At 56.6% G+C, this 13,598-nt stretch overlaps 1 protein-coding gene across 1 annotated transcript; it reads right to left on the reverse strand.

Annotated features, from left to right (window-relative positions):
* Nucleotides 1-1,507: 1,507 nt before the first annotated feature.
* Nucleotides 1,508-5,014, reverse strand: ZIC2 (Zic family member 2). Its single transcript, XM_074147911.1, has 3 exons — nt 4,012-5,014; nt 1,982-2,145; nt 1,508-1,783 (listed from the first exon to the last, which is right to left on the reverse strand). The coding sequence occupies exons 1-3, from the start codon at nt 5,012-5,014 to the stop codon at nt 1,508-1,510; spliced, it is 1,443 nt and encodes a 480-aa protein (XP_074004012.1).
* Between the last annotated feature and the right edge of the window lie 8,584 nt (nt 5,015-13,598).

Here is a 13,598-nt window from a genome sequence, read left to right on the forward strand (position 1 = left end):
TTTTTTTTTTTTTTTCTGGACGGGGATCCCAGCTGGAAGAAATCCTCGTGTTCCAGTAACCGGCGGATTTTTTAAAAGCATTTGTTTTGCAGCCGCCGCTCAGCCCCTCACATGCATTACAGCAGGTTCCAGAGAGCCCTTGGCATAAAAAGGAAACGGTTCGTGCAGTTTCAACACGTTTTATTATATTTCTGTATGCATTACTCTCAAAACATATCACAAGAAATGATGAAACCACTTAAACCTTCAAATAAAAAATCTGAAACAGTTTATGCTCACAATTGTACATATTTATAGTTAAGAAACATTCTTTATAAATACTGTTTCCTCTGTAGCAAGTTAATACCATAATTTAATTACAAATGGATAAATATGGTAACAGGTATTTACAGGAGGAAGGGTGTTATTACGGAAAAGCTAACGGCACGACGTTTATTTTTCCTCACAATCTTCCGAACAGGAACTAACAAATTGAACTTGCAAAAGCACTAAAACATCACATGTAAACCCAGCTAACAGAAAAAATACATTCACAAGCGTTGTTGTTCGTGTGTGTGTCTGTGAGTATCAGAATGGAGACTTTGGCACGGTATTTCTTCCCCAGTCTATAGTTGAAATGCAGTTTACAATCAAGTTGCCTCTTAAAAAGGAACACAATATTCAAGATATCACAATTACAAAAGAAACCATTTTTTTCTTCCACGTTACTTTTTTTAAAGGAGTGAACTAAAAAAGGAGGAGAGTAGGAGGTGGGGAGGGGAAGCGGGAGAAAAGAAAACAAGTCCATCACTTTTCTCGGGGAGGGAGGAAGAGGAAAAAAAAAGAAAGACCAAAAAAAAAAAAAAAAAAAGAGAAGAAAAAGGAGAAGGGGACCAATCCGCGGTTTACAAACGGGACGAACTTCTATACACCAAGAATCCAGGAAAACTTCGTTCCCCGCCTCGCCGGAGGAAGAAGAGGGCCGCTATGTACACAGTTCGTGGGGCGGGAGGGCGCTGGCTGCTCCGAGCGGGGAGGCGCAGGGGTCGGGGGAGTTTTAGTCTCTGATCTTTTGTCTGGAGGCTCCGGAGGGAGAGTTTCTTTCCGCCGGCTTGAGGAGCTTTTTGCTGGGTGGTGTGTTGGTGGCGTTTGGGGTTGGGTTTTTTTCCCCCTCGCTCTCTCTCTCTCTCTCCTCTTTCCGTTCCTCTATTTATTTACTCATTCTCTTACGTTTTTCAGCACGTACTTTTAGAGATATTTATTTTCTGGTTCAAAATGTTCTCAAAAAAGAAAAAAAAAAAAAGAAAAAGAAAAAAATCCAACAAAAATTTTAAAAGGCCCGAAGGCGGGAGGAGTGTGGGGAGATAAAGGCCCCCCCGTTCCCATCCTGCTCGGCCGTCATTTCGCTGCCAGCGGGTGCGGCGGCATCTCCCGACGCCTCTCCGGCGGGACGGCTCCCTCCTTCCCGCCGCCGCCGCCGGGGCGGGGAGGGCGCACGGGGGGCCGTGCAGAGCAGTCCGGCGGGGCCCTACACATACCACTCGTTGAAGTTGGAGGAGAGGCCGCTGTGGCCGCTGCCGCCGCCGCCGCCGCTGCCACCGCCGCCGCCGCCGCCGCCGCCGCCCCGGTGCACGGCGGACACGGCCGCCGCCGCCGCCGCCGCCGCCGCCGCCGCCGCCGGGGAGAGGTTGCTGGTGCTCTGCGACTCGGCGCTGGGGGACACCAGCCCCGGGGGGGTGGAGGACTCGTAGCCGGAGCTGGCGGCCGGGGAGGACTCGGAGCCTTGCGGGGACGACTCGTGCACCTGGGGGGCAAAGGCAACACGGCCGGGTGGAGGGGGGACGGGGAGGCCGCCGCCGCCGCCCCCCGGGCGCGCCCCCCGCCGCCGGCCCGGCCCGCCGCCGCCCCCGGGCCCCGCGCCCGCCGCCCGCCGCCCCGACGGGGCGCCCGGTGCGGGGCGGCCGCCCTCCCGCCTCCCGCCGCCGGCTGCGGGGCTGGGTACCTTCATGTGCTTCCGCAGGGAGCTGGGGTGGGTGTAGGACTTGTCGCACATCTTGCACAGGTAGGGCTTGTCCGAGGTGTGGACGTGCATGTGCTTCTTGCGGTCGCTGCTGTTGGCGAAGCGCCGGTCGCAGCCTTCGAACTCGCACTGGAAGGGCTTCTCCCCTGCAAGAGAGCGGCGGAGCGGCGGGCTGAGCGCGGCCGCCCCCGCGCAAAGCCCGCGCAAAGCCCGCGCAGCCCCGCGTCCGGCTCCCGCGGGCTTCCCACCCCCCTAACTCTCCCCCCCCGCCCTTTCCTTCTCTCGGCCCCCGGCTCCCAGCCACTTCGCCCGGCAGCTTCCCAAAGCAAGTGGCCGGCTTTGCCCCGGCCCCCCGGCGCGGACGGGCCGCGCCGCTCCCGCTTCTCCCGGCAGCGAGGCAGCGACCGTCCCCCGCCGGCTTTCCCAACCGAACACACACACACACACCCCCGGGCACACCCGGCCCGGCACCACATCCCGCCTGTCGCCGCTCTCGGGCGCTTAGTTTTATTTCATTTCGACCGGTGCCGGCCCCGAAAGAGATTGAAGAAGAAAGGCGATTTTAAAAAAAAAAAAAAAAAAAAAAAAAAAAGAAGAAGAAAGAAAGAAAGATCGAGCCGTTTCGCCTCGGTACCAAATCCGCTATCCTGTTAAACTGAAAACCATTACCGACAGATTTACAGGCCGGACAGATTGTTTCGTGTATGGATATTCGAGATAAACGCGCATCCGCTGGGAAAACTAAACGTCTGCAAAATACTTCATTTAATTTTCATAGGGATGCCTCTCGCCCGGCTGCCAGGACTCCAAATGCCGGGGAGTAATTTGGAGGTGAGAACTCCACATCCCCCCACCTTTGGAGGGGGAAGCATTTAACATTAAATTCCATTAGCACCTAAATTGTTTCTTAAAGACATCCGCTCAGACACAATGACTTCAGTGCGGGCACCGCATGCAAATACATTTCTCAAATTTTAAACCTTGTTAAAGCTCGTCTCGCACCTCGCATCGGGCTTAGCACTTGGGAAAACAATAGGCCTGGAGATTTTTAGCCTTTCTCCGAGTAAATATTTAGAGTGGAAGTCGCTAAAATATTTGGCCGTCTTTTCTGCATTAGTCTGGCACGGTTCGGGCCGGCAGGAGTAGTAAATGAATAATAGATGAGGCGGGAGGATGAGTTTATTTTTTGTTACCCATCGGCTCAGGCGATTTTCCATCGGGAAAGCCTGGGCTCCTTCGCCCCTCTTCCACCTGATTTGGGTGGAAGTTTCCTCCGAGCCTCAAATCCTCTGTTCCCTATTACATAATTTAATAAACTGTTGCAAAAGCGCCTTAAATCACCTCGAGTGAGACTTTAAAAACACTTTTTTTTTTTTTTAAATGAGAAAATTTTATTGCCTTGCTCACACCATTTAAATTTAATGGAAAGCATTCCCAGAAAGGGACGTTTTGCCACTTCCAACGGGATTTGGGACTAATGACGAATTTTGCACGTATTTCTATCGTTTCTCGGTATCCATACATGAAAGCCATGCTCACAAGCGCTGAAGTTACACGCCAACACGTTGCACATTGCAAATGTATAAGGCGTTTTATGTGTATGTGTATATGTATATATATATATGTCGTCCCGTTTTTTATCAGGACGGCAGAATTAAGTTCGCGCTGTATTTTACGTTTCTACGGAAAGACCCCGCCGAGCCTCGACACGAATCTATGTCGCTCACCCCAAAATTTAAAAGAAATCAGCAAAATATCCTTTGGAAATCTGGGAAAGGGGTGGGGGAAGAGAGGGATGCTGGTGGGCAAGAAACCAAAACAAACGCAGCGGTGTGATGGAGCGGCAAAAAAAAAAAAAAAAAAAAAAAATTAAAGGGGATCCTTAATTTATCGCTCCCATCATTTTACACCTCTCTGCCTGAGTGTCTATCTGTTTACGTATACATATATATATATATATATATATAGGCAGGGGCAGAGGGGGGAAATCTGCCGAAAGAAACCCGAATTACCTGTGTGCGTCCTTTTGTGAATTTTGAGGTTTTCTGATCTGGCGAAAACTTTTCCGCAGCCGGGGAAGGGGCAGGGGAAGGGTTTCTCTCCCGTGTGCACTCGGATATGATTGACCAGTTTGTATTTCGCTTTGAAGGGCTTGCCTTCCCGGGGACACTCCTCCCAGTAGCAGACATGGTTGCTCTGCTCGGGTCCCCCAACGTGCTCCACCGAGACGTGGGTGACCAACTCGTGCATGGTGCTGAAAGTTTTATTGCAACTTTTTTTGGGGTTGTTCAGCTGCTCGGGGTCGATCCACTTGCAGATGAGCTCTTGCTTGATGCACTGCTGCCGCATGTAGCGGAAAAAGGCACCTGGGTGGTGGTGGTGGTGGGCTGCCATGTTCATGCCCATATTCATATTCATGGGGCCGTACTGGTTGTGCAGCTGAGCCGCCGAGTAAGGGTCAGTCCTGGGGCTGGAGACCTGGCGGTACTGATCCGACCGGGCGAACACCTCCCCCGGCAAGCCCAGGCGCATCTGCCCGTTGAGGACGTTTTGGGAGGCGTGGGGGCCGTGCTGGTCGTGGATGCCCGGGAAGAGGAGGTGGCTCTGAGCGTCCGTGTGCGGGTGGTGCAGGCTGCCGGCCGCAGGGCCGAAGATGCCGTGCTGCCCGCCGGCCGGCGACGAGTCCCCGAAGCCGCGGCTGCGAAACAAGAAGTCCCGGGTGGAGTTGAAGGGCGCCCCGGAGTAGGAGCCGACGTGGGCGGCGTGGGGACCCAGGGCGGCGGCGGGGTAGCCGGGCGCCTGCGAGGTGAACGCCGAGCTCTGCCCGGGGGAGAGGTCGTGGGCCCCGGCGTTGAGCTTGAAGGCGCCCATGTGCGCCGCCGCCGAGTCCACGAAGCTGTTCTGCGCCGCCAGGCTCAGCTCCCGGTCCTGCATCTCCGCCGCGGCCGAGTGGTGATGCCGGGCGAAGGTGCCCACGCCGAGGGCCGGGAACTGCGGGCCGGCGTCCAGCAGCATGGTCCGCGCCGCTCCGGGGACGGGGACGCCGCCGCCGCCGCCCCGCTACCGCCGCCGCCGCTACCGCCGCCGCCCGCCCGGCCCGGCCCGGCGCGGGGCCGCCGCCGCTCCGCTCCGCTTCCCCCCGGCAGCCGCCGCGTCCCCCCGCCTCCGCCGCCGCCGCCGCCCGCGCCCGCACCGGCCCGCTGCTGCCGCCGCCGCCGCCGCCGGAGCCGTATCCGGAGCCAGGCAGAGCAGAGTCCAAAGGCGAGCGGAGAACCAAAGTGTATTAAAGGAGCTGAGGCGGGGGCGGGCAGGGGAGGGGAGGGGGAGCAGGGGAGGGACGGGGCTGGGGACGGGGACAGGGAGGGGGGTGGGGGGGGCAAGGCTCGCCTCGCCGTTCCCTGCGGCACACACACACACGCACACGCACACACACACTCACTCACACACGCCGCCGCCCCCCCCCCCCCCCTCCCTACGCCGCCACCGGGATGTCAGCGCCGCCCGACCCCCGCCCGTCCGGCCCCGCGCCGCTCCCCGCGGCCCTCCCCGCCGCCTCGGGCCCCCCCGCCGCCGCCCCCGGGCCCCCGCTCTCGTTTTATCCTCCGCCGGGCATTAGCGGTGCCTCTCACGGAGAAAAAAACTTGCAGCCGCGGGTTCCCACGGAGCGAAGGGACCCGGGGGGGGGTGCCCCGCGCCGCCCCCACCCGCCGCCGCGGAGGGGCGTGGGGAGGGGAGCGGGGGGAGAAGAAGGGGGGTGCCGGAGGCGGATTAAAAACAATAAGGGAGGCGGTGGGGGTGGGGAGGGGAGGCGGGGGGCGGGAAGGGCCGGCGGAGCGCCGGGGCCGGAGCGGCGCGGCCGGGGCGGCGGAGTTGCAGCCCCGCTCCGCCCGCGCCCTGGCTCCCTCTCGCTCCTCTGTTTATTTCGGTGGGCGCTGCTGAGGCGGCGGCTTTTTATTTTTTCTCCCCCTCCCCTCACTCCCCCTCTTTCTCTTCCCTCCCTCCTTCTCCTCCCTCCCCCGGCCTCTCTCCCTCTCCCCGCCCGCACTGCCGGCTCCTCTCCCAACGCCGCCTTTCCCCGCCGCCCGGCCGCTCTCCCGCCGCCCGCTCATTGGCCCGAGCCGCCCCGTCCATCCGGGCGTCCCCGGCCACCGGCTAATGGCGGCGCGGCCGCCCCCCGCCCTGCCCGCCCCCGCCGCCGCGGCCCCCCGCCCGCCGCCGCACGGCACCGGCCCCGCTCGGCGCCGGTGGCCGCCCTCAGCCCGGCACCGCCGCCGGCTTTTCTCTCTTTTTTTTTTTTTTTATTTTTTGGGTGGGGGGTGTCCGTCTGTCCACACCCCCCCACCACCCCCGCCTCCCCCGCGGCGAGGGAAAGGGGTGGCGTGGAAGAGGGCGAGCCACACGCACGGAAAATATCGATGTGCGCTTGGCCATGCGATCCTGCCTCGGGAGGCAAACAAACAAAGCGAGGGGCTTAAAACATAAACAGGGGGTTGGGGAGGGGGGGGGGAGGGTTGTGTGTGTGCCGCCTTCCTTTTTTTTTTTTTTTTTTTTTTTTTAAGTGGTGGCAAAGGGAGGGAGGAATTCGCCCATCCTGCAGCCCGTTTTCGGCTAAAGCAAATTAAAACCATGATCGATACAGGGACCGGGGCGGGGGGGGGGGGAATCAAATAAAAGTCACGTTGGCGGGGCGAAAAATAAAATAAAAAAAAAAAAAAGAAAAAAAGAAAAGGGAACGGTTGCCCTGGTTGTTTGGGCTTTTAAACCACTTGTGCGGGAGCAGAGGAGTCGATCTGCATGTGTTGTGAATGTGCATCCGAGAGCAGATGCTTTAGGAGTTTCCCTTGTCTCTTCCCTTTCTTGATAAAGAAACAAAAACAACCCCCACCACAAAAAAAAAAAAAAAAAAAAAAAAAAAGGAAAAAGAAAAAGAAAAACCCAACCCCAAAACCCACCCTGCCATTGTTATTTGGAAACCGGATTCTTACATGGCAGGAATAAAAAAAGCATACAGCCAGCACACACCCGCACACACACACACACACACACAGAGCAAACAAGTCCCCTTCCCCTCCCCCTCCAGTAAATACATGTCTGGCCCCTGCTTTGGTTTGTTTTGTAGTGGCTGAAAAATAATCATCTCGGGGCCAGCAGCTCACCAATAAATAAGGCTTTGTAAAAATTAAAACCCGACATCACATTTGTCGTCTTAACCGTCCTGCACTTAACCTCGCGGTCTCGATCCCCATCGGCTCTGTGTTTGGCGGAGAAGCAACCCAAAACGTAGAGGTTTGTGGGGTTTGGTGGGGCTTTTTTCTTAAGAGGCAGACGAAATTTTCCCTGCGACATTCCTCCCGTGACTCCTCATGACATTAAATTCCCTCATCAGGCACAGGGACGCTCAAACCTGGATCTAGCGTCCGAGCAGGGTTTTTACAGGGATAGGTAGGTAGGTAGGTAGGTAGGTAGATAGATAGATAGATAGATAGATAGATAGACAGACAGGTGACAGATAGAAGGAAGGAAGGAAGGAAGGAAGGAAGGAAGGAAGGAAGGAAGGAAGGAAGGAAGGAAGGAAGGAAGGAAGGAAGGAAGGAAGGAAGGAAAAGGTAACATTGCCCACCAGCTAGGGTTGGTTAAATAAGGTTTCCCCATCACTGCCACTAAATAGTTAAAATATTTCCAAGCCTGTCCGAAAGTGGCTGAAATGTGCCAGTACCGGACATTACTCTTTGAACAAGGCGAGGATTTAATTTGGGAAGAAGTGGGATTCCTTCTAATCTGAAATGGCCATTAGAAGATAACCTGAATATTAATGCAGAGCTACACCTCTGATGCCAACAGCCCTCTCCTCTTCGCCACGCCGTCACTCGGTCCTGTCTTTGCAGGCAGGAGTGTCTGCTCCCCAGATATCGCCTTCCCAAGTTGCAGCTTGGGAGCATATGCTGTCCTTGTCCTGACCCCCCAGGCTCCCAGGGACAGACCGCGAACAAATTCTATTTTTCTTCCCTGAAAGGTTTCCGAGGCGGGGGTCTGAGAAGTGTCCTCCACCGTTGCTGGGGATTTCGAGAGCCAAAGTTGGAGAGGAAAGCTTGGTCTCCTGTATCGTCTGACTCCAGAATAGTAAAAAAATCATACGCACAACTAGACATTTTTTGGTGGTTTTGTTTGTGTTTTTTTTTTTTTTTCAAATTCAAAAGAAGTTATTACATTTGAGATTAGAAAGGGAAACTAACTGTCCAGGAAAATTCTCAGTTAAAAATATTGTTTTGGAAAAAAAAAAAAAAAGAAAAAAAAAAAGGTGAATGTCCATACAAATGCCTACCTTCTGGATTTTCACCTTGTTCTTCTTTCTTTCTTGTCTTTCTTTCTTTCTTTCTTTCTTTCTTTCTTTCTTTCCTTTGTTTATTCCCTTCTTTCTTCCCTTCTTTCCTTCTTTCCCTCTCTTTCTCGCTCTCTTTCTTTCTTCCCCTTCCCTCCCTTTTAATTCCTGTTCTTCACTTGCATTCCTTTCCTCTTTCCTCTTTCCTCTTTCCTCTTTCCTCTTTCCTCTTTCCTCTTTCCTCTTTCATTTCCCCTCTTTCCTTTTCTATTTCCTTTCCTTCCTTTTCCTTTTCCTTTTCCTTTTCCTTTTCCGTTTCCTTCCTTCCTTCCTTCCTTCCTTCCTTCCTTCCTTCCTTCCTTCCTTCCTTCCTTCCTTCCTTCCTTCCTTCCTTCCTTTTTTTTTCTTTCTCTTCCTTTCTCTGTTATTCCTTTCTTCTCCTTCTTTATTCCCCTTTCTTTTTTATTTTTTTTCTTCCCTTTTCTTCTTTCGCTCCTTTCCCTTCGTTTTCCTGCCCCCCCTCGCCCCGCTCTCTGCCCGCTCAGCGGCGCCGGCACCGGGGCGCTTTGGGGGGTACGCGGTGAATTCCAGCCGGAGCCCCCGCCGGCTGGCCGCGCTCGGCTATTCTTTCAAGGCTCCAACCCTACTCTCTGCAGGAAACAGAGGAGCTGATCCAAGTTCAAAGTCACGTCGCCGTCCCTCCTAAGAAGTGCTTTATTTCCCTCCGAACTGCAAAACCCCCTTTCCCCCATGTCACAGGGCAACAAGGGAAAGGAGCGCGGGAGGGAGGGGGGGATGGGGGGGCAGAGGCACCGGCAGCCAGCCCCGCACTCGCCTGCCGGGCCACCGCCAGAAATGCAGCCTTCGCCTCGCGGCAGCTTTCGAGGGAAGAAAGCAAGCGGTCACCCGAAGTCGGTGCTAAACTGGTTTATCGAAAGAAGTTTTTCAACAGGTTTCTGGAGGTGTCAGACCCGCAGAGCAAACGTCAGCCTTCCCGGGAAAAGCATTCCCCTCCTTGTAAGTTTTCCGAATTTTTCTTGATAACTGCTCTGCTCTTATTCTCGCTGATGCGGAGGGAGCTGGGAGGGGGGTGGGGTGGGGGGTGAGGTAGGGACCAGCGAGAGCAATTTCTTGCTTCCCCTGGACGGTGTATGCTGCCTTCACCTTCTAGTCCCTTTCCCCGGGAGGTGCCACCGCCGGAGCTCCGCGCCCCCACCTCCCCTGCCTCGCTCCTTCCCTCTCCCCGGGCAGGCGAGGGTACTGCGGCGGGGCCGGGGGCTCTGCCTGCGGGGGGATGCGGCCGGCGGCAGCCTCGCCGGGGAAAGAGAGGCAGAAGGGCCGACCGGGGGTGGTGGTGGGGGGGTGGTGGTGGGGTGGGGTGGGTGGGTGGTGGGAAGAGGGGGTCTTTCCCCCGAAATTCAGCCTTTGCTTCTTCCCGGAGTAACGGGACGAGGTGCGGGGCGGGGGGGAGGCGTGCAGCCGGCCCGCAGCCCGGGAAGAAGAGGAGGCCAATTGAGCGGAATCACTTGCACCGTTGTCTGTATCACAGACACTCATAAATTCAACAAGCTCATCAACAGGATATTAAGTTGCAGGTTACCTTTGATGGTGCCGATCCGAGGCACTTCTAGGCCCTTCGACCTATGACCCGTGAAGACCACATGTGTTGTGCTGTAGCCTCCCTCTGTAAAACACACTTCGGGACAAAAGTTCTTTGTCAGGCTCTACCGGCAGTGTAATGTAAAGAAAAAGGGGAAATAATGAAAATCTCAGCCAAAGCTGTAACTTTTAAAGGCCCTTTTTTCTTCTTTTTTTTTTTCTTTTTTTTTTTTTAAAAAAAAAAAAAAAAGAACGGCTAGGCAGGGCGGGGGGAGCAGGAAGGAGCACCTCGCTTTCCTGCCATTAATATTTATTGTTTTCTCAGTTGCACACACACATATATATATATGTCTAAAATAAGTTGCCGTATAAAACCCGCGCTCGGCGGCGACGCCGGGAGGCGGAGGCTGGTTTCCAGGAGGGGAACCTCAGCCGAGCGGCAGCCGCTGCCTCCCCCCGCCCGTCTCAGCCGCCGAGGGATGCGCAACGCCGGCGTACTTTGCGCGCCCCGCGCCCTGCCCCGCTGCGCGCCTCGCTCGGCAGCCGGCACGGAGCCGGCGCGACGCCCCCAAAATGGGGTCTGCTGCGGCACCGCCGAGTTTCGTTCGATGCACCTTTTTTCCGCCTGGAGATGCCCATATGAACGTAAGAGGCAAGGGAGAAGCTTCCCGATAAAGCGCGGTGGACTTTGTAATACAATTTATGCTGTCATTCATAAATAACAATGCCATATGGTAACCATATTGCTTATACAAGTAAAGCCGTCAAAGTGTCACTATTTGATTTATCTCAACAGCTTCTTCCAACGGTGACGTTCAGCTACAGAGAGAGAGGAAGGGGGGAGAAAGCGCAGAGCAAAATTTGGCCTGGGTTTCCTGAGGCCGCCTCTCTCTTTATCTCGCTCTCTTTCTGTATGCATGAATATATACATATATACAGGGATTGAGGGACGGAATTTTTTTGTCCTTATTTTGCCCCTATTTAAGCAAAGCCCCGAAAGGGACGTACGGGGATGGAGCCCGCTTTCCCTTGCGAGGCGCGCACTGAAAATGGCAGCTCTGAAACTTTCGCAGACGCCCGCAACGTCCCCGTTCCAAACGTGCGGCGGGTCTCGGCCCCGGCAGCCCCGACGGCCCCGGCAGCCCCGACGGCGGGCACGGTGCTGGCACCTTCTCCAGGCCGTGTCCCAGCCGTCGGGCTCCCGTTTGCTTTCATGAGGCGACAAGAACCCGGCGTTCATTGAGTGCAGGAGAAATATATTTTTAAAGATATAAAATATCCAGCCCCTGATCCCCTCCAGAAAGGCGTAGCGGGGAGCCCCGCAGGCAAATCGCCCCTCTCTTCTCCCCTTCGAGCCCGTGGGCAGCCACGACGACCCCCCACCCCGTCCATCCCCATCCGCCCTGGCCCGGAATCCCGGAGCTTCCGTGCTATCGCCCCGACGGGACGGTGAGGGGGGTGCCGGGGTTAATCCCCGCCCGTTTCGGCGATGACTCGGGGCACTCCTCCCCGCTGCTGGCCGAAACCAGCGCCGGTCACGCATGTTCGCGGAGGGAACCGCATCGTAGGCTGCCCAAGCCGCAAGGCAGCCCCACGAGCGAAGAAAGCCACCCGCGACGGGTCGGGTCGGAAGCTATTTTAGCAGATTTGGGGGAGATTTGAAGGTCTTGCGGAGGAAAGGGGCAATCGCGCTCACTTTGTAATGGTGCCCCAGAAGAATGTTTTCCACGTTATAAAATATTGCTCCCCGCTCCCTAACTATCAATAAGCCGTGCATTAAAGACGATTGTTTGTAAATGGTCTTCATGATCGTTAGCATACATTTACATAATGCAGCATACAGCACAACATTTTACAGCTAAACGTCTCCTAAAGCCTATAGCCCAGGCTCGGTTTCTGGAGGAACGTTGACGAAATCTATTTGAGGGCTTCCAAGGCTTTCATCCCGCCTCTCCAGCCTCCCCCCGGTGTCCCTTGGCGGGTTTGCCGGCCAGCGGGGCACGGCGGGAGGGCTCTGCAGCCGGCTCCGCCGCGGGAGCGGGGCGCGGGGCCGACCCCCGACGGGCATTGCTGGGGGTTTTGTGGCGGGGAGGGTGGGGGTGGGGGGGAAGGGACACGAAATCGCCCGCCCCCCTCCGCTGCAGCCTCCCACCGCTGCGCTGCGGCAGCCTGGGCCTGAGCTGGGGTCGGTGAGTTAATGGGCTTTAAATTCTTCACGGCCCTTTTGTAGCTGGCACGGTCCAAAATCGTGCCGGCCCGGGCAGCCGCCTTCGCTTCCCGGCGTCCTAAAAATGGGCGAATTTCCACGTGAGTCTCTGCCAACCCCTCCCTTCCCACAGTCGCAGGTCAGCTGCCTATTACCCGGCTATAAAATATTTTCTTTGTTTTATAGCCCCTCATAAAAAGAAATTGATCGGGGGGATATATTTGAATTAAGACATATTAAATCGATGACAGATACATATCACGCTGCGTTTAACAAGAGCGGGACAAGGAGGCGTGCGCAAGGTACCGCCGAGCCGCGATGCTGTTCTTCACCTCCACAGCATCTCCCATCAAACCATTACAGCTCGGAAGCTCGGTCCAGCAACGTGCCCAGGATTTGGGGAGGGAGGAGGGCACTTTTTGGGCGCACGTATAGAAAACATACGTATATAAATACGTGTATAGACGCACGAGTAGTTTGCGAGAAGTTTTTACTGTGCAATAAAACCATCGAGCAGCCCCTTTTAAAAGCCGGGGATTATTTATTCTTGTTCCTTGCCTCGCAGCATCACTGAAACCCCCCACCATGGCCAGGCGAGCCGGAAGCATCGGTTCGGCTCAGGGGCGGGCGAGGGGGGGCGGGGGGGGCCACCAGCGGCTGCCGCTCCCTTAGGGGGAAGGAAACTGGGGCTCCCCGCGGGGCTGGCTCCTGTGTTACAGCCCATGCCCTCCTTACGGCAGTCGCGGGCCAAATCCTGCGAGTTTTCCCCACGTGAGTAGCGGAGGGAGGAGGAGGAGGGGGAGGAAGGGAGGGCTGGAGCCTGGCCCGGGAAACGCCGGACCGGGTTTGAGGACTTGGCTCGGCGACGGGCAGCGGCAGATGCGCTTTGGTCAAGGGGATTTAGGGAGGCCGGGGAGAGCCAGGAGGTGTGTGTGGGGAGGTGTCCGCTGGCATCCCCCCCCCGCCCCGTCCCGTTCCCTCTCCTGGCCTGGCGGAGGAGCGTCCCTCGCCGCCCGCAGGCAGGGAAGGGCAGGCAGCCTGCCTGCACTTTCTAAAGCGGCGAGGGAGCGCCAGGCATTCCCAGGGGGACCAGCAGGCTAAGGAAAGCAGATGACATGTCAATAAAGGGCACCTCTCCTCCCGCAGCCCCCCGGAAAAGCCACGGCAACGTTCTTTTCCCCCCGTTCTGTCGGCAGGGAAATCCCCCTCCCCCCCGCCTTTTTGGCACCCCGAAACGGCAGCATCTTCCTTTGTGCGGGAAGGGCAGTTTTGGCGCTCCACAAAGCACTTTACTTCCGAGGACCAACACACCCCGCACCCCAGGGGCGGTCTCATCTCTCCCCCCCCGCCCGCCCCCCACCTCTTCCACCCTCTAGTGGAGCCCCCACTTTTCCTGCCTTTTCCGCCGAGTGCAGCAGCTCCTGGCAGACACCCCCCAGCCGGAGATTCCCCCAGTTTCTAACCCACCGCCCCCA

The sequence above is a fragment of the Numenius arquata genome, chromosome 1 (assembly GCF_964106895.1).
Source record: "Numenius arquata chromosome 1, bNumArq3.hap1.1, whole genome shotgun sequence".
NCBI classification, from domain to species: Eukaryota; Metazoa; Chordata; class Aves; order Charadriiformes; family Scolopacidae; genus Numenius; species Numenius arquata.

Bases quoted from the DNA above. Each gene is read 5' to 3' on its own strand.
- ZIC2 (XM_074147911.1), bottom strand. From the start codon at position 5,014: ATGCTGCTGGACGCCGGCCCGCAGTTCCCGGCCCTCGGCGTGGGCACC. The intron at 2,146-4,011 runs GTAATTCGGGTT...GCTCTCTTGCAG, and splicing joins TCACAAAAGGACGCACACAG to GGGAGAAGCCCTTCCAGTGC. The intron at 1,784-1,981 runs GTACCCAGCCCC...TTTGCCCCCCAG, and splicing joins CCCTGCGGAAGCACATGAAG to GTGCACGAGTCGTCCCCGCA.